The 21,504-nt window shown below is 39.2% G+C and overlaps 2 protein-coding genes across 8 annotated transcripts in view; one reads left to right on the top strand and one right to left on the bottom strand.

Moving 5' to 3' along the window:
• Positions 1-7,491, top strand: part of ESYT3 (extended synaptotagmin 3) — a 60,056-nt gene extending 52,565 nt beyond the window's left edge. The window contains exons 18-23 of the mRNA XM_073305201.2: positions 19-437; positions 1,787-1,885; positions 2,541-2,672; positions 4,424-4,529; positions 5,221-5,270; positions 6,716-7,491. Of these exons, the coding sequence (XP_073161302.2) occupies positions 19-437; positions 1,787-1,885; positions 2,541-2,672; positions 4,424-4,529; positions 5,221-5,270; positions 6,716-6,752 (843 nt within the window). The 3' untranslated portion in view covers positions 6,753-7,491. The remainder of the gene's footprint in view (positions 1-18; positions 438-1,786; positions 1,886-2,540; positions 2,673-4,423; positions 4,530-5,220; positions 5,271-6,715) is intronic.
• The window catches only part of CEP70 (centrosomal protein 70), a 40,366-nt gene that overhangs the window by 10,120 nt on the left and 8,742 nt on the right, over positions 1-21,504 (bottom strand). For 2 of the 7 annotated variants that reach the window (XM_073305207.2, XM_073305208.2), the window contains exons 9-18: positions 20,940-21,039; positions 20,503-20,591; positions 19,774-19,848; positions 18,065-18,167; positions 15,087-15,257; positions 13,957-14,100; positions 13,267-13,435; positions 11,014-11,128; positions 9,728-9,807; positions 8,276-8,452 (exon numbers count right to left, since the gene is read on the bottom strand). In XM_073305207.2, the coding sequence (XP_073161308.2) occupies positions 8,394-8,452; positions 9,728-9,807; positions 11,014-11,128; positions 13,267-13,435; positions 13,957-14,100; positions 15,087-15,257; positions 18,065-18,167; positions 19,774-19,848; positions 20,503-20,591; positions 20,940-21,039 (1,105 nt within the window). In that variant the 3' untranslated portion in view covers positions 8,276-8,393. The other 5 variants (XR_012154205.2, XR_012154206.2, XM_073305211.2 and 2 more) reach the window with 5 other exon arrangements.

Here is a 21,504-nt window from a genome sequence, read left to right as displayed (position 1 = left end):
TTTGTATCTCTGTTTTAGGCCTTGTGCATCAAGGAACCTGATCCACAAAGCAACTACACCGGTGTTAATGCGTTGAAGCAAGTTCTTTTACCGGCAGCAGAGAAGGGAGGAAACCAATGCAAAAATCCCCTACCATCAAAACCAGCACCCTCCAAAATGTCCCGTGTGAGCAAAGACTCTGGAGTGCCTGAATCCAAAGAAGCTAAGAAGGAGAGCAATGCAGATCTTACTGAATCTGAGAACCCAGCAGGCCCTGCCGTAAATGAGACTATCACTGAACTTAATGCACCAGCAGGGGCACAAAATCTGGAAACCCAACCACTGGAGCCTTTGCCCACAAGAACACTGGAACACGATGCCGTCCCCAGTGTTGCTTCACTGGGCTCTCTCGCCTCTTCATGCTTTGAATTAGATCACAGCTATCCCAACCTTCTTAAGTATGTATCTTCTTACACTTGAATTTTGCATTACCTGGACACCCTTCTTTTTATAGGCTTCTACTATGTACAAAGGAATGTTTGAGGTCTCAGCCCACAATACTGACTCGAACTCCAAAAGGATTTAGCATGGAACTCGCGTAAACATTTCAGTCAGGAGCAAGTAAACTTCTGGGGTCAAATTCACATCTGTGTAAGCAGATGCAGCTCTTTTTGCCTTTTTCAGGGGAATTGCATCTCCTTACATGAAGGCTGAATTTAGCTTTATGCATTTAAAGCACTCCACAGGGTTCACGTAGTAAGTCCCACATCATTGAAAAATACACTTGACTCAGATACCTTTAATCCCAAATATGCTTATTGTAAAGGGTAGAACTTCAAGTGTAATACACATTAAAGCGAAACCTGTGTGAAGATCAGGTAGGTTTGGCTGACTTTTTTCCCAGCCACTTTTGAAAATGGAATAACTTTGAAAAGTTTTCACAATCTGTGCATGGATGGTCTCGTTAGGCGGTCGGAAAAGTGTATGAGAGCCAGTTCTGCTATCAGATAGGGTCTGTCCCATAGGAGTCAGTGGGAGCCCCATGCATCTGGCTTTATATAACTAATTCCCTTTTGAGAAATTTTTAGCCACTGTATGTGAGCTGAAAGAAGCACAGAAGTTTCTGTCAATCCAAGTAGAGGCATCAAACCAGTTTCAGCTGTTAGTTTTAAAGTCAATACTTCCATATACTGGATGTCCTATTAATTTAAAATAGGAATTTGTTATGAATCTTTGCTGTAGGACAGTGCCTGTGTCTCAGGGACCATTTTAATAACATTCCAGGTGATGTACAGAGACATGACCCCCAAACGAATCCACTAACAGAGGATTACACACACATACTGTACTCATTAAAGAGCACTTACAATAATCTGATATTTATTTAAATTATGGAAGCATGTGCTGTCGTCCCTATGATACACTAATACCAAGAGCAGATACCAATATAATAAACACAGTGACCATTCTTGGCTTTAAAATGAGCATTATTTCTGGTAGAGGTCTTCTGGATCACTCCTATTCTATAGGAACAAATGGAGGATACCAGAAACAGATAAGTGCTGTACTTTGAAAACTGGGTTTACATTTCTCAAGGTGAGATGTATTCTGTGTTTTGGTGAGTGACTGATTTAATGATGCACTGGATTTCAATGCATTTTAAGGTTTTTCCCCATTGCTGTGACTTGATCAATTGAAAATGAACCTCAACCCCTGTATCTCATAGCACATACCTTGTGTTCTGATCTTATGTATGCATCCTGATGCTAAATAGTTTGAAATTCCTGAATGTGTAACTGTCTTACAGTGGAACTAATCTAACTGCAGTGCTCCTCGGGGAGATCCAGCTCACTGTCCGATATGCCTCTTTGCGACGGAGTCTCATTGTGATGGTAAATAATTGCAGGTAACACTTACATACTGTTGTTTGTATTTACCTGTAATCTAAATGAGAACGTAGCTTTTCTTGTACATGTTAATGCTTCACTTCAATATATCTCATGCAGCGTACACAACAGTTGCTGTAGGAAACATTTGCTGACTCTTAAACTGTGCAACTTTGCTAGGCACAGGAAGATACCACCACCACCACATTTCATCAACCTAGTATTCTGTCTCTGATAGTGGCTGGTACAGCAGGTTCAGTGGAAATGGCCACTATAGGATTTGTTAAAATTATGGAATAATATGCTAATACAGTAACTTGCTTACTAACCCTAATGGCTGGTGTATACCCTGGAACACAAGGTGTATTGGCCTCGATTTTTTTCAAGAATAGATGCCTACAGTTAGATTACTACATCCCTGCTCAGGCCCCCTATGTAAGTGGCCTCATTTCTCAAATGCAGTGTGTCCAGCAGCTCCCACTAAACTCAATGAGTCTGGAAAATTTTATATAACTGAATTTGAAACACCTAAAATCATTCCTTGCTTACAAATCAGCCACCAAGACTATTACTTTTATCCTCTAGCCTAAGTCTGGCCTGACTTTGACTAGTTCAGAATGTACATAGTAAAGAGGCTCCCTGTCATATCAACACAGACTTATGTTCTTTTAAAAGAAACTTGATGCCAGCTTCTAATCGTGGAGTAGATCCATATGTTCGTGTCTACCTGCTTCCAGATAAAAGATGGGCAAGCAGAAAGAAGACGACTGTTAAGAAAAAAACACTGAACCCCCATTATGATGAGAAGTAAGTAGGAAACTTCATATCACAGCTGAACTATTAACAGAAAAGATTAAACTGATTATAATAAAGATCTTTAGCAGGCACTCACTGTACCTAATGAAATACTTTGCAGAGCTGTATACATCTGTTATGTATAAAGGACTATATGGTGCAAAGACTTACAGCTTTTCTACAAAACTTACCATTAGGGGCTGGAATTTGCCAGTAATTAAGGTACTTGGGCAGAACCAAGCACCAGCCTTCCCTGTATTTCTAAGGACATCCCTCCCTCCTGCCTTTCCAAAGTTCAGTAAATGCTGAATGCTGTTGCTTGTCTCTTAATGTGGCATGTTCCTGTTGTATCCTCTCTTCTTGCATGTGACTGTCTTCCCTGTACCAAACCAGCCTACTTCTTGTCATCCAAACCCTTCCTTTGAAGCCCACTGAGTCCTCTCTCTCTTCCACAAAGACTTTAAAAAGTCACCTTTTTGAGACTGGGCCGTAGGCTGGGCCAGTTGGTTTGTTACCTGTCTAAATTACATGATCTAGTTTAGGTTGTAAACCATATTTTCTGTCAGTTTGTATGGGGTCATGCCCAACAGTGCTTAAAACCTGCTGCTACTCACCTGTTCAGCCAACATTTTTGAAAAAGTGACTTTGGGGGCTTCAATTTTTGGAGCCCTACTTAACACTTCAGAGGTTCAGCACTTTCTGGAAATGGAGAGAGACTTTGTCTCAAGCTGGGCATGCAAAATCAGTAACTATTGAAAAATCTTAACCCTGGACTTTTTAAAACTGTGGAATTGCTGTTTCTTACTCCCCTGGATGACTGCTGTGTATTTGCCTCACCGCTGCTGTCGGGAATGCTTCCTCTTCTCCCCCATCCTTCTTTCCAGTATCTCAACAGTCCTGTACTACTTGTAATGCAGTTCACTAAATACATAGTATTCACTATCTCAAAACACTCCACCTTACAAGCCTGACTTCTGAAAAAACTCTAACCATGCTGAAACTCACTCTTCCATACACAGCACCTCACAGACCTAATGTTGTCTTCAGTTTGGATGACTAGCATCGCATGTGCCAGAATTGTGACTAAGAACTCTATTCCCCTGCTTCTTCCTTCATCTTGCCTTGATATGACCCAGGGTTAGTTTATTTCAGGAACATCCCCCACATGTAAGGGTTTGATTGTGGGCTTCTTCCATCTAATGATGGATTTTGTCCTGTGGACATTCGGATTCTGCATGTGGGAGAAAATGGCCATAAATAGAGGTTCATCCCAAACATGTGTCTTCTGTATTGCCCATGTTCTCTTGCTGTGGTGGAAAGGGCTAATCCGCCCCCAAATGCTGCTGTATTCTGTCACTGATCTAGAAGGGACTTGGAACAACTGCTCAGGTTAATAGGCGTTAACTATGGATATACTGCTACTACTAGTGTCACAGACACGTAGGGATCTAGTCTCCGCTGAACAAGCGATGTGAAAGGCTCATACCCTGCCGCAAGTTGCTCTGATCAAATATAAAACTCCTGTTTTGGACACTAATACTGTCAAGGTTTGTATTCAAATGGATAGTGAGGTTCTCAACCTGTGGTGTTGACTCGCTTTGTACAGTATACCTTACCCTGTAGAGCACAGCCATGCTGACTCCGCAATACTAGTTTGTTCTGACCATGGACACTTGTGTCTAGTTTCTGGTGGTTAATACTGTTTGACTCCATTGATTCTGGTCCCTTCATTGGCATGCATTTTTTTGAAAACTCTTTTCTAGATTTGAATTTTTTGAATCTTTGGAAGAAGTTAAGAAAAGGACACTAGACGTTGCAGTGAAAAATAGCATGCCGTTTATTTCACGTGAGAGAAGGGAATTGGGAAAAGTAAGTTTTAAACTATGAAGTACTATTTGATATTAAACATTTATTTTAAATGTCTTTACCATGGAAGCTGACTGTACATCTAACTTTTGTATAAGACTTACACTTAAACTGTTTTCTGGCCCTCAGTATCATCGGTGATAGCTTTCTGCCACTGAATTGTAGTTCCAGCAGCTAGGGCTGGCCAGGAAACAATTTTTGGAAATTTTTTTATGCCAAAATAGGATAAAAAGCCACAAACTCAATTTTTTGTGGAACTAGAATTCTGCAATACTTAGTTTAGTAAAGAGAAAAATGTTTCCACTGCAAAATACATTCCCTGGCTGCCAATGAACCAGGGCTCCCCTTGCCAACTTGCCTGATGGGCTGCTGAGGCATGGGAATAATTTGCTGATGGGAAATTTTAGTTTTGCCAGTTAATTTTCCCAAAAAGAAAAGGAGTACTTGTGGCACCTTACAAATTTATTTGAGCATAAGCTTTCGTGAGCTACAGCTCACTTCATCGGATGCATTCCTGAGCAACTGTTCTCAGTGCTGAGGATGGCAACAGAATGCTGAAAGCTCAGCTCCTTGGAACAGGAGCTATACCTCTCGAATTTTGACTGGAGGAGAGGTTAACAGTTATACATTTAAACTTTGCTAACAGTCTTGTAAATTTAATGTTGGCTATAAAATTATGGCTTATTTTTTAAAGGTTCTGATTGATTTGTCAAAGGAAGATTTAATCAAAGGCTTTTCACAATGGTAAGTTTGTTATAGCTTCAAAGCATGTTCATCGTAAGTGAAACACCTTTATTACAAATGTGCTACTTTTATTTTAAAAATTATGGGCCCTGTTTTGTAATTTTGGTTGAGTGAATAGTCCATTACCAATTGCAAATGTAAAACTAACTAGAATTAGCTTGGACAAGGAACCAAATTTAAATGGTTAACTCGTTAGTACAAGACCTACTGCTTGAAATGTATTCAGAGGATTAATAAACTAAGAATATTTTGTATGTTAATGATATTTTGCAGATTAATGTGGAATAATTACATTAAAGCCTCTGGGGGAAAAACAAAAGTAGCGTCTCAATGGAGTATTGTTTGCTACAAGGCACTTGGTTTCTTTCATAACCTGGAGATAAAATACCTTAATTTGCTATGTCTTAATCAGCAATACTGATTTCTGACAAATTTCAAATGACAGTATTACTGTATAGGAATTATTAAACATCAAGGCATCCAAGATCATGCCTGTCTAGTTGAATATTTGAAAACTTTAGTTATCATGGTTGAGGCTACAGTAGCAAAAAGAAAACACTGCAGTATTAGGTACTTAGTAGAAGTACCAGCTCCAAATTTTTAACATGACTTGTGTGCAGTTTTGCAGTTTGAAATCAGGTAGACATGTCAGCCACCAGAGATACATCTATATTGTTTTGGTTACAAACTTAGTTAGGGTTCAAAAAGGCCTCAACCTAGTTCCTAAGTTCTTTCTATTTCCAATTTTCCCCTATTGCAAGTTTACAGTGCTTTGTTTTAAAGTTTCTAATGAGTGCTGGAATTAATGGCTTCAGCTCTCTTCCCCTCCCCCATTCCATGCATGTTACATAAAGAAAAGCAGAAGAGCTTCAAAAGCATGAAGAGCTGTGTAGCTATTTCCTACTCCTGCAGAATGAATGTTACACATTAAGAGAAGCTTTTGAGCTCTGCTTCATGCTTTTCAAGCTTTGAAGCAGTGCTCAAAAGCTTGTCTCTAATTTGACCAACTTCTGTTGGTGAAAAAGATCTCACCCACCTTGTCTCACACAAACAAAAACGAGTCATAGAATCATAGAATATCAGGGTTGGAAGGGACCCCAGAAGGTCATCTAGTCCAATTCCCAGTTAAATCATCCCAGCCAGGGCTTTGTCAAGCCTGACCTTAAAAACCTCTAAGGAAGGAGATTCTACCACCTCCCTAGGTAACGCATTCCAGTGTTTCACCACCCTCTTAGTGAAAAAGTTTTTCCTAATATCCAATCTAAACCTCCCCCACTGCAACTTGAGACCATTACTCCTCGTTCTGTCATCTGCTACCATTGAGAACAGTCTAGAGTCAAATCCCTCCTCGAGGGTACTTGTTAAAACTACACTAGGCTTGTTTTCTTATAGGTGCTTCTTTCAAATATAGTTTTTAAAGACATATCACTTGCTGTCCTTTGCAGGTATGAGCTGATAGCAAAGAGACGGAGCAGAAGATGATGTCCTGTATCATGTGCCTTATATGCAATGTATATATGTATATTCTGTAACCTATTTTAAAACTTCAGAATATTGTACCCAAAGCAAGTTCTAAGGTGAAATGTTTATAGTTTACCCTTGTCAATGACTAGCTAGCATTTTATAAAAGGCAGGAATACAAGAAATTTAAAGCTTCAGATTTAGACTGGGTCTAAATGTGTTAGGTACTCAAGCATTTGTTCCTGGATTAGTCCTACAAAGCATATCTTCAAAGAAACTTTAGTTTCCATAGTTGAGTCTTCATTTAAACAATACCTTTAGTCCCAAGAGTATAGCAGGGCTGACTTTAAGATAGACTTCACTTCTCCAGGCTGTCTGTATCTTAACAAAATGCATTAAACTATAGGAGTTGTAATGGAGTGTTTCAAAAGTCTATTTTGCAAGCTGATATATGGATTGTAATAGCTTCTATTTGAGCCACTAAGAGTCTATTGTGCTACCATTCAGCTGTTCAGGAGCTTTTTATAAAGTTGATTATAGGTGTTATCTGGAAAGATATGTATGTAATGAGCCACCAAAGCAGGGTGAATAACTGTGCCAAATTATCAACAGGGTTTTTAATGTGTGATGCCTTAATATTGAATATTTTATTACTGTACTTTGTCTTGTGAACCTTGCTAATAATGCACAGCCCCCTTAAAAATAACTACAGTTTTTATTTAAAGATGGGCTAAGATGTACCAAAATACTTCCAGGAATTCAGTATATTTTTAGTTTCAAAATGTACAATAAATTGTTTAAAGATGATGGCTCAGGTTGCATTTGTCTCACGAGCAAGACTAAAACCAAGATCTAGTTCTCAGCAGCAAAGCTGGCTAGTTTCAAATATGTTTTTTAGCTGTAAGACATTTCCAACTTAACCCAATCTGCCTGAATCACAGAACATCAAACTCCTGCTCCCTGACTGTCAATATCCCAAAAAACCTTTACAGCAGCCAGCCATGAGTCTAATAGTGGGTAAGCATCAGCTAACATGGGTCACTAATTCATACAGCAAGAATAGACTCTTATGCTTCAATTCTAATACAGGTTTCAGAGTAGCAGCCGTGTTAGTCTGTATTCGCAAAAAGAAAAGGAGTACTTGTAGCACCTTAGAGACAAATTTATTTGAGCATAAGCTTTCATGAGCTACAGCTCACTTCATCCACTGAAGTGAGCTGTAGCTCACGAAAGCTTATGCTCAAATTTGTTAGTCTGTAAGGTGCCACAGGTACTCCTTGTCTTTTTTGCAATTCTCATACAGTATTTTCTGCAGTGATTGGTGTGAAGGGGTTAGTTGTACTTTTGAGTAAACCTCTACAGCATAGTTCTACATGCAGTACTTGAGTTTACAACAGATCTAGAAGCCAAAGGATTAATAGTTTACCCAATCCAGCTAGGGATGGTCTGAAGCTGTTTTCTGTTCCTTCTTTTTTCAGAACCATGATCTCTTCCCTAACCTGCTCATAGACAAAGTGCAACAGAGAAAAGATTTTACTCAACTTTTATTTTAGTCAAAACATTATAAAACTGTACATTAAGATCAAACAAGGTGGAGGTAGCTGTAAATGTATTAATTGTTAGTCTGTCTTACAGCTGAGTTTTACACATTTAAAATCTTCATCAAGCTAGCAATTTCAGACTGTGCACAGCAGGTACAATGTCATCCAGATTACTGATTTCTGAAAACAAGTTAAGAGCACAGGAGTGACACACACATACAGAAAGTGATATGGCCTACAAGTTGAAGTTTTAGCTTCAGTTAGAAATGTTAGTAATGTCCTATTTCAGAGAATAAAACCTTGATAGTTCTAATCTAAAATTTAAGTTCTCTCAAGTGATGGGCTGTCAAGGTCTTTCAATGCTAGCCTACAATCAAGGACTTTAGGTTGCTAGTGCAAACCCATCTCATCTACTCCTGAAGTTGAGAGCAACAAGTCATGGTCAGGCCCACTTTTTCCCTGCATCCAGCTGCTGCATGGCCTGGGGAAGTGTGTGTACCCTCAAACTGATTCCTACTGCGCATAAATAAAATCTTAAGGAAAAAAGTTTAATCACAGTAGGTGTAACAATCAAAAAGGTTTTTCAAACTGGCTGTGACCCTCTAAAAACAAGTAGAAATGCAACATGGAGCCATTTGCAGTATGCACCTCTCAGCCAAGCTGTAAGCCCTTATTTACATAACTAGCAAGAAGCTACACATTTTCATCTAAACTCTTCAACCAGAAATCAGGTGATTGATAGCTAATAATGCTGCACATGTGTGGGACTAAATTCTTCACCCACTTTCAGTTAAGTGACAAACAGATCTCTTCTGCATGACTCACTATATACTTTAACAGCAATTCTCACTCAGGAAGGCATGATCCAAGAATGGGTTGGGAAAGGGAAGCCGCACTCAACCTATGTCACTAAGACTTCTAAGAACAGTTCTACTTACTGCCTCAGATTCTGTCCTAATAAGTTTCTGGGCACATGCGGGGGGGACTTGTAGGACTATCAGCATGTGAGTGGCTTAGTCTCTCCTCACCTCAGCATGGGTAGGTTAGCAGCCCACAGCTCTAGATAAGCCAGCTAGTCTGGGATGAAAGCACCACTAAACTTGGGCCAGGTGGGTGGTGAGAGGCTGTTATGTTTCCCTTAGCTCCCATGTTAACTCTGGCTGTATACAGAGCATGTCTTCACTACAAACCTCATAGTTAAGATCCAGGATCAATTTGTTCTATCCCACCTGCTCCGAGGCTCCCCATTCTAGTGCCCTACAACAAGCAATACATAGCATGCTAGTAATAATGGGAGATGTGGAGGCAGACCATCACTCGCCCCACTCCCTCACTTTGGAATTAAGGCCTAACACCACCATGACTATGTACACATACAACACATTAAAGTTTCCATTGAAAGTCATTTTGGGTTGAGGAAATTCTGGCTGAAACCATTTTGTAAAAATGACTTACCTAAAATACAAAGTAAATCTTGAATAAGTGCCTGAAATACTGGAAAGAAGTCTTCATGTTCTTCCAATTTGTTGATGATACTGAAATGAGTCAATTGTAATTTTAAGTCTATAATCCTGCACAAATGACTTAGATAAAGGAACCATGCAAACTTATTCTGTTTTGCCATAACCAAGGAAGAAGTTTCTGTAAGAGACATGGCTTTGTTCTTTACAATAGGGGTGGGGAACCTGCAGCCTGCTGCTTCATTTCATCCGGCCCACGGCAAGTCTCCCTGCTGCAGGATGGAAGTCCCAAGCCGCCATGCGTCCCTGCAGGGCTGGAGCGGTGAGCACTGGCTTGCCCTGCTGCAGGGGAAGCCCCAAGCCTCCACCCCCCCTGTGGAGCTCTGTGGGGCCCACAGCTGATTTTTTTTCCTGTGGGTCAGTGGCCCCAATAGAAAAAAAGGTTTCCCTACTCTTGCTTTACAGGATTGGATTGGAGCAGTGGTCTGTATATATAATCCAGTATATTGTTTGACACGGACTAGTACCAGCTATTTCAGAGGAAGGTGCAAGAAATCTTGCAGTAGGGGACTACTACTGACTCTGGCTGTTCCTGTTATCTATATAAATATCCTGTTTAAACTCCTTTCTCCAATTATACCTTGAGCCAGTGAGTTTCACAGGCTACTTGTACACTGCGTGAAAGGATTTCTTTCAGTTAACTTCGATACCTTTCATTTTCACTGAATGTCCTGGAGGTAAAGAGGAAAGCCTGATGTACCATTATCTACCTGCAGCTGCCTCCTGTAACGTTCTTTCCCACTCGGGGTTCAATCACATAGACAAGCCCCAAAGCTATGCACATTTTTCACAAGTGAAAACATTATGAACTAGAAAAGAAGTTTTAAAAAGTATTTACAGGCCTGATCAATTCAATTAACTCAACCAACCAGTTTCCCAATGAGTATCCCATTAAGATGTTTCCACTGTAATAATAGTTCTTCCTATGTCACACATGCAATATTTGTTTTTTGTCTCCCTTGTAAAATTCACAACTTTAATAGGATATTGGTTTAAACCGACTATATTCTCAAGTAAAGCAGAAACTTTAGATCTTGACTTTAGCCTTAATTTTTAGGTGTCCCCCCCCAGTGCAGCCTGGAAACATATTTTCCTGAGGCAAGTTCTCCAGTCCATTTGTGTAAGAGTTTAAAATGGTGATGCTGAAAGTTATAAAGTAATCCTAACCAGTTCTCATAACTCAATCATGTGTTATTACACCTGTTATAAAAGCCCAAATACCTTTGGATGTCTTGGGTCCCCAGCAGCTGCTCTACCTGTCCAGTCACATTTTCATTAATTACCTTACATAGCTTTCCAACAGTGTTCACCAGTACAGCGGGTGGGGCTGAATGATCTGGAAAGAACACAGGTGTCATAGCTTCCAAAATAGCAACAACATGGAAGTACTGTATTCTACGCACAAAGCAATTCTAGTATCCCTGCTTTCACTAATCTTTTCACACCTCTTTCTGGATACTCCAGCTGTAGAACTTGTAATTCTTCACTTTATTAGCTGAAAACATGGTGATCAGTACGGCTGTTTTAGAGTGAGGAATCTCTTAATGGCTCAGAAAGCATTTCTGTTGCAAAGGTGTCAAATTCAGTCTAAAGAATAAAGTGTGCTGAGCTATTAAGTCTTCTAACTGCAGCAAGGATCTGACAGAAGAAAGCTCCATTTTTCCCAGTCACTCACTGTAACATTAATTCCTTCAGTCACCGAAGGTCCTCCCTTCCTATGTATTAATGATGAAATAAGGCAATCTCCATGGCTACCCAAAATTGCCAGAGGCAATGACCACAACCATCTATTTTGCCTCTAAAACACAGGCTACACAACTGACCTTTGTTTCCCAATATAATGGCTGATCAGTATTTTACTCTGACTGATTTACATATGCACCCCCAGAGCAGTCAAACAGCTAGTCCACACCGGTAAGTCAAATGGGAAGTGTGCTGGGAAAGACCCTTGCAGCAGCTAGTCCATGATCACACAAAAACCAGTAAGCAAGGTAGTTATTCCCTTCTGGGAGTAACTGAGTAGGTTCTCTTGAGTCGGATAGATCCATTTTTGACATTCTAATTTTTTGTAAAAAATAGTACAAGGAAGAAAAAAGATTAAGCAAGCTCTCGAAAGACTGAAAATTGGGCATGGAAAAGCAAAGTCACTGAGGAGAGTCATAAAAGATGTCTACAACAGCATGAGAATGGCTGTTTTTAAGGGGACAGATTCAGTTATTTAAGTTGTAGTAACACTCAATACGTGCTAGAAGATCTCCAAATGCAGATGAAAATTGTCTTTTTAGACTCTATGCCCTTCACGTAGAGAAAGGAGTAAAATGTACAAGTATAACAATCAGAGGGTCAATAGATAGATGTAATATAAAATGTTATTGTTTTAAATTAAATATTTTGAAAAAAACAAAAGCTTCCTCGCTTTGCTTTCCTTCATTATTCAATCACCACCTCTTCCCAGTCACAGAGTGCTGCAGGTCAAACAACTATCACACAGATGGTGTGACAAAGCAGGAATTTTCTGTATGTTTTTCAAAGCCTGTGTGTGCCTCAGTTTCCTTCTATACTTTGCACTGCTCTCCAGTGGGGGTTAACATTGCTCCTGCACAGGTGTGTGTGTCACCTGGCTGTCTGGGTGGAACGAAAAGTCATTAAGGAAGTGGTTGAAATCAATCCAGATCAACATGAGATCCAGAGAGACAATGCAAGCACCAATGACTCATGAACTGACACACTCGGCAGAGAAACCGAGGAGAGACTCCAGCTCGAGAACAAAGGGCTGGGATGTGACTAGCAAAGGATAAGTGCAGACTTCTGGTTCTGGAAGAGGCTGGCTGTTCTCTCACGGGGATGACTAAAAAGGTCAGAAAGAGACAGAGCCTAAGATGGAATCTGCTACAACTTAACTGGTGGTTTGCTCTGGCTTGACCAGAATGGACTATGCTTTTACCTTTATGTCTTTATGTTAACCGAATGACTTTCCATGCTGTGTTCCAGTTGACTAATAAATCCTACTGTTTTGAAAAAGCTGCTTGGGTATCACTGTAAATATTTGCTGAGGAGCATTAGTCTCTGTACAAGTCTCTACAGGGAGCCTATTTCAATTAGACTCACTGGGCAGAGCTCATGGTGAGCTGGAGCCCAGAGCCTTGAGTCTAGGAGGCAGTGATGCTTACTCTGAAGGAAGAATGGGACTCCTTGGGGGTCTGGCACACTGAAGGGTTCCTCCAAGAGACTGTTAAAAAGCTGTGGCATAGCACCGATCCTTTCGATCCATAACAGATGAGCTTCCCCTCTTCAGACTAATGGGTGGTGGCTGTGCCATGTTTTTATTTTTCTTCTCACAAACCCTTGTGACTGACTGACTACTCATTTCACAACACAGCTAGTGCATCCTCTTCTCTATGTCAAGACCAACTTCTTCTCAACCAACTTTTAGTTACTTGTAAAGTGACTAAGTGAAAAGCAGTAAGTCCTTACCTAGTTCTAAGAGCTCGTGCAGGTTTCTCATAGCATTGGTCATTTCTCCAAGCTTTGTGTAGACTTCATTCATTCGTGGATAAACTCCATTCAGAGAACTCACATCAAACAACTTTTGGAAGTGAGACACAATTGCATACAGTGTTTGTAACGAAGGCATCTGGCCATTCTGTAACAAGCACAAAAAATAACTTGTTAGAGAAAGTTAACAATACCCTTTAAGCCATGGAACATATTTAAACTAGGCTCTGAAGAAAAATAGACTTCTCTTATGAAAGGAACATTAGGAATGAATTTATTCAGACAAAAGATATACTTTAAAAGTTCCTAGCCAGAAATGTCCAATAATGTTCTTTTTTAATGGTTTGGGGAATATATTTAAGGATTCTCTTTGCTGATTTAGAAATAGACAAAATAAGGGAAGAGAAGAAATGATGATTACACGTCTTAAGACAAATCCATCCCTTGTCTAATTCCTTTGATTTAAACAGAGTTACACCTGGGATTAAACTATTAATATATTAATTAATTATGTTAATAGTTTTTGCCATAATACTTATTTTCATGCATCTTGCTCCAAAACCTTGTACAGGCTTCCAGATGCACAACTCTAATCAATATACAAGGAATACAAATAGGAATTTCAGAGTAGCTTTTGATATGGAAAACATTTAACTTCTGAACACTTACCTTTTCCTTATTTTCTACTTCTTCCAAGATTGTATCTACTATGAATTGTAGGTCTTCAACTCGAATGCTTTCAGTGTTATGTGTATCTACAGTGTGCCAGGGCACCAACTCCAGTGATAGCTTTCTCAGGGACCTATGCAAGTCCTTTAACAACGAACAAATTAAGAGTTAAATAAGGCACAAGTCTTAATAAAGTAGAATACCAGGCAATTAATACTTTTATAAATAAGAATTAGGTAGATTGATTTAATGCAAAATGCATAACCCAGGGGTACAGATTGTAGATTTAGTTTCCATGAAACCAGTGAACAGAAGCTCTTTGTTTATTCTCAGACTCAAGTAAATCATCACTGTTCTCTGTGCATGTGATGATTTTTTTTAAAAAGTGTAGTTGATATAATTTTGTTAACAGATAGCAGTTTGTTACAGTGGGATTGGATTAAAACATAAAATCTTCGTTTACATCAAAAAGCCAACAGTCTGGCAAGAAGGAAAAGAGAGAACACTAGAACATAAAATACACAGAATATAAATCCTATGATTTTTTCCAGGGACTCAAACTACTTAACGAGTAATACAAATGTGTTGTCTGATACAATATTTGGGTGGAGGAAGATATTTAGTCCTTTTCCATCCCACAGGATTATAGCTTGGTTAATAATTAATTTTTTCAATTCATTGGTAATTTTTTTAAACTTTCTGAAATTAGTTTCAGGTCAAATGAAAATCTTTGTTTCAATTTTGACCATTTTTACACAAATGAATTTAAAAAAAAAAAACTACAAGAAATTTTCAAACAAAAAGTTGTTACAAACTGAAGAACTGAAACCACTTTTGAAATGAAACAAAACATTTTGATTTTAAGTTGTTTTGGGAAAAGGGGTTTTCCATGAACCATCTGGCAAAAGACATGAATTTGTAAAGTTCTTCAGTGTCACCAAATTTCCATTAAAAAAAAAAATAAAAAATCACCTAGCTGTAGCTGGGATACAACATTTTAAAAGGGTACGTAAACGAAGTTACTGGAATAATAACATGAGAATTTTTTAAAAATAAAATTAAGCCATAATAGATTTGGAAGCTACATATGTTAATGTAGAACATGGAAAAAAAGTACAATAATTTATTACCTTTAGGGACATTAGCTGGTCTGCCCACAATTCCACTGTAGGAGGAAGGTGCTCAAAACCACATTCTTGTCCATTTTCTTTCATGTAATTTTGGACTGGCCCTTTACTCCACTTATATATTACCAGAGGATCTCTTGGACTACTTATAACAGAATCAATCCTGGACAGCACCTTTAAAACCAAAGAAATGTTTTTATTACTCAAATAATTAACACAATGCTGTTATTTAGCCCAGGAAATTATATCATAGTTTCAATAGTTACTACTGTACAGTGTGAATGTGTATCTGTATACTTCAACACTAATCTATGTAACTGATTTAAAGACAATGATCTAGTCAGTCACATCACCATTTACAAGCCACTTACTAAAATGCTCACTAACAGTAAAAAAAAAAAAAAAAAAAAAAGTGTGCATACTTCACAAGAGAGGACTAGAGAAAATCTTACAAGACAAGCTTCAAAAAGTTATTTTGCAGGCCCTCAAAACAGGTGTACACAAAGGACAGAGCCTCACTCATGGAGGTTTGGTATGCATTACAACACATCTCAACATCTGCTGTTATACATACTTAAATTCAACCAATGAAATGTGCAAATTTTAGCCAGAATTTTTACATGCTATTCCATTGCACATAACCACTTGTTTCCTTTGGAAATTGTTTTCATGGCACTTACACACAGCATTTTATGTTTGTTCAAGTGAACATGAGAACCTCGCTAATCCACACAAATGGGGGAGGAGGTAAAGATAGGTCACTGGTACAGAATAGTGAGGTTTATCGAGTAATGACTGCCAAGCAGGCTGGGGAAAAAAAAGGGAGCAGTAATAACAATGTTGCTGACTAACGGCGAACACATCAGCCCTGTTCTAGAGCATTACTGCTTGCCTTTGGTGTTACCAAGTGATGGAATGCATCACCAATGGCCAAGCAAAGCTACATAAGAACATAAGAACGGCCATACTGAGTCAGACCAATGTCCATCTAGCCCAGTATCTTGTCTTCCAACAGTGGTTGGTGCCAGATGCTTCAGAGGGAATGAACAGAACAGGCAATTATCAGGTGATCCATCCCATTGTCCAAACACAGCTTCTGGCAGTCGGCGGTTTAGGGACACACACAGCATGGGGTTGCATCTCTGACCATCATGGGTAATAGCCATTGTTGGACCTATCCTCCATGAATTTATCTAATTGTTTTTTGAACCCAGTTATACCTTTGGCCTTACAACATCTGCTGGCAAAAGTTCCATAGGTTGACTGTGTCTCAACTTTGTAACTCTTTGCAGTCAGCTTTGGACTTAACTATCTTGAGTAATTTTGTATTGTCTGCAAACTTTGCCACCTCACCCTTTATCCCCCTTTTCCAGATCATTCATGAATATTTTGAACAGCACTGGTCCCAGTACAGATTCTTGCGGGACCCCACTATTTACCTCTTTCCACTGTGAAAACTGACTATTTATTCCTACCTTTTGTTTCCTATATTTTAACTAGTTATTGATCCATGAGGACCTTCCCTCTTATCCTGTAACTGCTTACTTTGTTTAAGAGCCTTTGGGGTGGGACCTTGTCAAAGGCTTTCAAGTATACTATCTCAACTGGATCACCCTTATCCAAATGCTCATTGACCCCTCAAATAATTCTAATAGATTGGTGAGCCATGATTTTTCCTTAAAAAAAAGCCATGTTGACTCTTCCCCAACATACCATGTTCATCTATGTGTCTGATAATTCTGTTCTTTACAGTAGCTAGACATTACCAATCATTATTTGAGTTATTCAGAAACATTTGCAGCATTTGATTGACAGCCACTGGATAAGTGGTTGTGTAGATGGTATGAAGTATACTTCTCTGGAAGTTACAGAAGCCATAGATGGTGGTACCATCTTGGGCCTTTCACAATTTTCTGTCAGAGCGATTTTCATGCGTTCAAATGGAACTTCACTTGTAAAGGGCTTGAAACTGTGAAAAATGTCTTAAGATGCTTCTTTTTGTCTCCTACTTGTGCCAAGCAGCAGGCAAAACAGCAGGAGCTAAATCTGTGAAAGGAGCACTGTGCCGGCACTTCCTTGTCCGGATGGGGAGAGGGGAAAGTCAGAATGCTTACTTAGATTGCAAGTTCTTTGGGGACAGGAACCACATATTTGTTCTGTGTTTGCACAGTGCCTAGCGCAATGGTGGGCAACCTGCAGCCCATCAGGGTAATCCGCTGGCAGGCCGCGAGACAGTGTTTACATTGACCGTCCGCAGGCATGGCTGCCTGCAGCACCCAGTGGCCGGGAACAGCAAACCGCGGCCACTGGGAGCTGCAGCCAGCTGTGCCTGCGGACGGTCAATATAAACACCGTTTTGCGGCTCTCCAGCAGATTACCCTGATGGGCTGCAGGTTGCCCACCACCGGCCTAGCGCAATGGATCCTGGTCCATGACTAGGGATCCAAGACACTACCATAATACAAATAATAAATACAAAAATGCAAACATACCTCACCTTGCATGTCACAGTAACACTCATCCCTCATTACACTGTTACCCCCGAGTTCACGTTTAGCTAACCCACTATATTTTTTGTAGGAAGAAGTTTCCCACAGTACAGAGGAACAACTTCAGTCCCTCCACACCTCTTAAGCCCTTAACATGGAGCATAAGTATTGCAAAGGGCATTGAGGTGAGCAGGCCTTCTGTCCGGGAAAGAGTTTCAAGCACTGTCACTTCTGTGCTCTGTCAATTCATTCTCTGCCTCCTTGCAATCTGATGTGGTAATTTACACTATAATAGGTTCGTGCTGAATAGCCTTATCCTTAGTGCAAAAATGCTGACTATTAGACACTATGAGGCATGGGACTACATATGAAAACTCTGAATCACAACACTACATGCTTAAGTTTAAATAGTTATATGAGATTAGTCTTTTGTTTCATTATAGAACAGTTAGCTATAATTGAACACAACGCACTTGAAATGTGTATCTATACCTGTAAGTATCTCCTGCAACCTGCTTGTAGCTGATCTTCTCCTGTCATACTCTCAGATTCATTGTTTTCTTTTATCTTTTCTCCACTAATAATCCCATATGATCTACATGCAAAACAAATACAGCATTTCATACAAGGTCTCTCAAAGCAGCATTTAGTTTCAACCTGAGTAGAGGAAAAATACACTGGCATTTACAGCTAAAATCTCTATCTTTTTTAGTCTCCTTATAGTTACACAGACTGCCTTATACATGCACTTTTTTCATTTGCATCATATTACTGAAATCAGATCATCTTAAATAGAAAGTTTTAAAGTTAAAAGTTGTGCCCTAAACCCTAAACTTATGAAAATTCAAATGTAAAAGCTGACACTGAACTCACTAACACACTATTCCCCAGTTGTAATTAGATGGTGCAAGGTCAATATGCCCAGTATTATACAACATAAGAGTACCCAAGGATGAAACTGTCCTAGCAACCACCAAATTTAAACTATGTTTAATATGAATTAGCAAGGGCTAGATTGTGTTACCCTCATTATGTTGAGCAGTATCTGACTATACAATAAATCCCAGAGACATCAAGTATTTGAGGAGTAAGACTACTAAACTCAAGTATCATCATTAAACCTCAGAAGTTTTTGCTCTTAACCTTCAAGGTACTACACAATTTTATTCCAGTCTACTTCTCCACTGCCATCCCTTTCTAAATTCAGATGCACACCTACTCTTTGCAAGCTGTCCCCACCTTTAATGGAAAAATTCTTGCAGTTCTTACAGTGGTCAATTAATTGAAATTAATGAGAATTTTACTTGTGTAGGGACCACAGAATTTGGTCTTCAGTTTTTATAGGCATTTGAACATTTTTATAGCACTCTTTGATACAGTATTAGAGTGCCTTCCTTACATACTGCCTCCTGAACACCTTCTTTTTCTTACTGCGTGAGGCAAACAACCTCTCCTCAAGATGCACTTATTCTGAGAAGCCTGTCAGTATAAATCCACCACCCACATTATATATTAAAATTAACAGATGAGAAAACGTTGCATATCTCTGGAAGTTCACACCCTGAAGTTGTGTATATAAGCTATGTGTCTTCCAAGTTCTGTATAACTAGGTGCGCAGATGGTACTCCACATATACACAAACGTGCGTGCAAAAACAGGATTACTTTTTGAGAAAACATCTGGTCAAATGAGGCTACAGACCAAAACCTCCTCCAGCTATGCTAGGTTTCTAACTTTTAAAACTCTTGCTTAAAAAGGTTGCAACAAAAATTGTATCTAACAGCTTATTCAACCATTGTGGATGTGACCTAATTGGGTTAGAAATAGTACCCTAGCCTAGATAGCTGGAACAGTTTGTAAACTTCCCAAAAACACCAGAATGGTTTGGCACCTTTCTCATGTTGTCTGAAACTATGTTCAAAATCAATGGAAACAACATTGTTTTAAACCTAGGGTAGATGGGGCCCGGTGCTGAACTGTCAGCTCTCTTCTTTGGATGTCATCCCATCATTTCAGAGATTCATCAGATTTCTCCATATGTACAGCAAAATATTGGTCATAAACCACAGTCTCATGAATGACAACGTGGAACAGGTTCACGAGCCAGCATATAAATTGTACACAGTACAACACCTTCACTTTTAAAAGACCAGAGAATGTAAACATTCATTACTATGTGTTTCAAAGTTAAATATACTTACCTGATATTTTTCTTTAGCATTTTCTCCAATTTCTTCACTTGCTGCTTGCAAAGTTTTAAGTCCTGTGAAGTTGGTCTGTTGGAAAGAAAATATTTTATTATACATCATACTTTACTGATGTCTACCTGTAAGTCAGGGTTACACTGGAAACGCTTGCTAGTACAGCAATGTCTATTGGGAGTATGATTCATTTTGTAGTATTTCTGTATCCACAAGAAGACTGTTTACACAGGGTTTTGGGGGATTTGCTGGTATAAAAGCACTTTTATTGCTATTAGTTGTGTATACACTAGGAGGATTTGCTTGTAGAGCTATACCAGGAAACCTCTTCTAGTGCAGAATGGGCCTCAGCAGTAACAATGCTACTAGTGTAGAGATCCCATTCTTACAAGCTGCTTCTGGCAGTCAGCTCATCAAGGGGGTCTCAGGTTCCCACATGTGCGAATGGCTTCAGTTCCTCTGCCTCTGACCACTAAATGAAGGGCAAGTACCCAATAGGGGAGGACTATCAGACAGGATGCTCAATGCAGTAACTGATGGTTCTTTTTAAAGCTTAAAGCAAATTACTGCTGCAGCATCTTAGATAAGTCCATGCATTGTTTTTAATAGCAGATTTCTTGGTATATTTGTACAATTGCTGGTGCATCATGATGGTGTTTGTTTCTTTTCTTGTAAAGCTGTAAAGTCTGTTGAAATGTCTTTTGCCAAAGACAAATTTCCACTTCTCACCTTGTTTCCAGATCTTTCTTGAGATCTGTATTTTCACACATAAGTTGTTCATTCCTGGCTTTTGTCTCAATGAGCTGATCCTGGAAAGACTGCAATACAGACTGCATCTTTATTTTTTCAATCAATACATAATCAAAGCACCCATCTAACTGGTCTGTGCACTTTTACATCTATAAAACTGTAAAATCAAGAGGATATTGTGATATGTATATTATGATAGCACCTAGAAACCTTAGTTAAGATAGAGAACTCATTGTGCTAGATGATATGTGAATAAAAAGCTAAGACAATAACAAACCTAGGAGCATACAATCCCAGACAACAAGAGTGGGAGTAGAAGAATAAAATCAAATAAATACAGAACAAGTACTTATTTTTTCCCCACGTGTAACCATTGTCTTAACATCTGAATTTATTAATATCTAGCAGTTCCATACCGTAAGCAGTGCTCTATAGTTAGGTGTGGCATCTAGATTTAAGAATTCTTCTTTGCTTTTTCCTTCTCCTTGTACATGATCTGTATCTTTTTTATATCTGCTTTGGGTGGAGAAGAGGGAAAATAAACTCCATCTTACTGAAATTCAATACACATGAATAAATTGCTTAACCAACAGAAGTTACACTAAATGATGTGACCACAAATGAAAGATGAAAAGCAGAACAGCATTCCGTTCTCAGACCACACACTCCTCTTAATTTCTCTCAGGCTGCATTTCACTTACTGAATCAAATGCCCTGGAACAACTAGAGGGAAGCCCAATGCAAGCAGATTACACTGCTCAATTTCCAAGCAGATCATCTCAGATGATTGGGTCAGTTACATGCTGGATGTTTTGCACTACCAGCTAGAACTCCCCAGCATAGCAGTTCTATCTCCTGGACCCTCGCAGGGGGAAATAGCCAGAGGAAAAAGCAGCAGAGATGGGGCATATATATGCTCTGCACTTCCTGACTGCAGAATGGCCTCCTGACTGTGGGCAGCCAGATACAAAAGCTGGAGTA

Source organism: Lepidochelys kempii, chromosome 11, assembly GCF_965140285.1.
Source record: "Lepidochelys kempii isolate rLepKem1 chromosome 11, rLepKem1.hap1, whole genome shotgun sequence".
Taxonomy (NCBI): Eukaryota; Metazoa; Chordata; order Testudines; family Cheloniidae; genus Lepidochelys; species Lepidochelys kempii.
The sequence above is the reverse complement of the archived record's forward strand: the minus strand, read 5'-3'. Positions and strand labels throughout refer to the sequence as shown.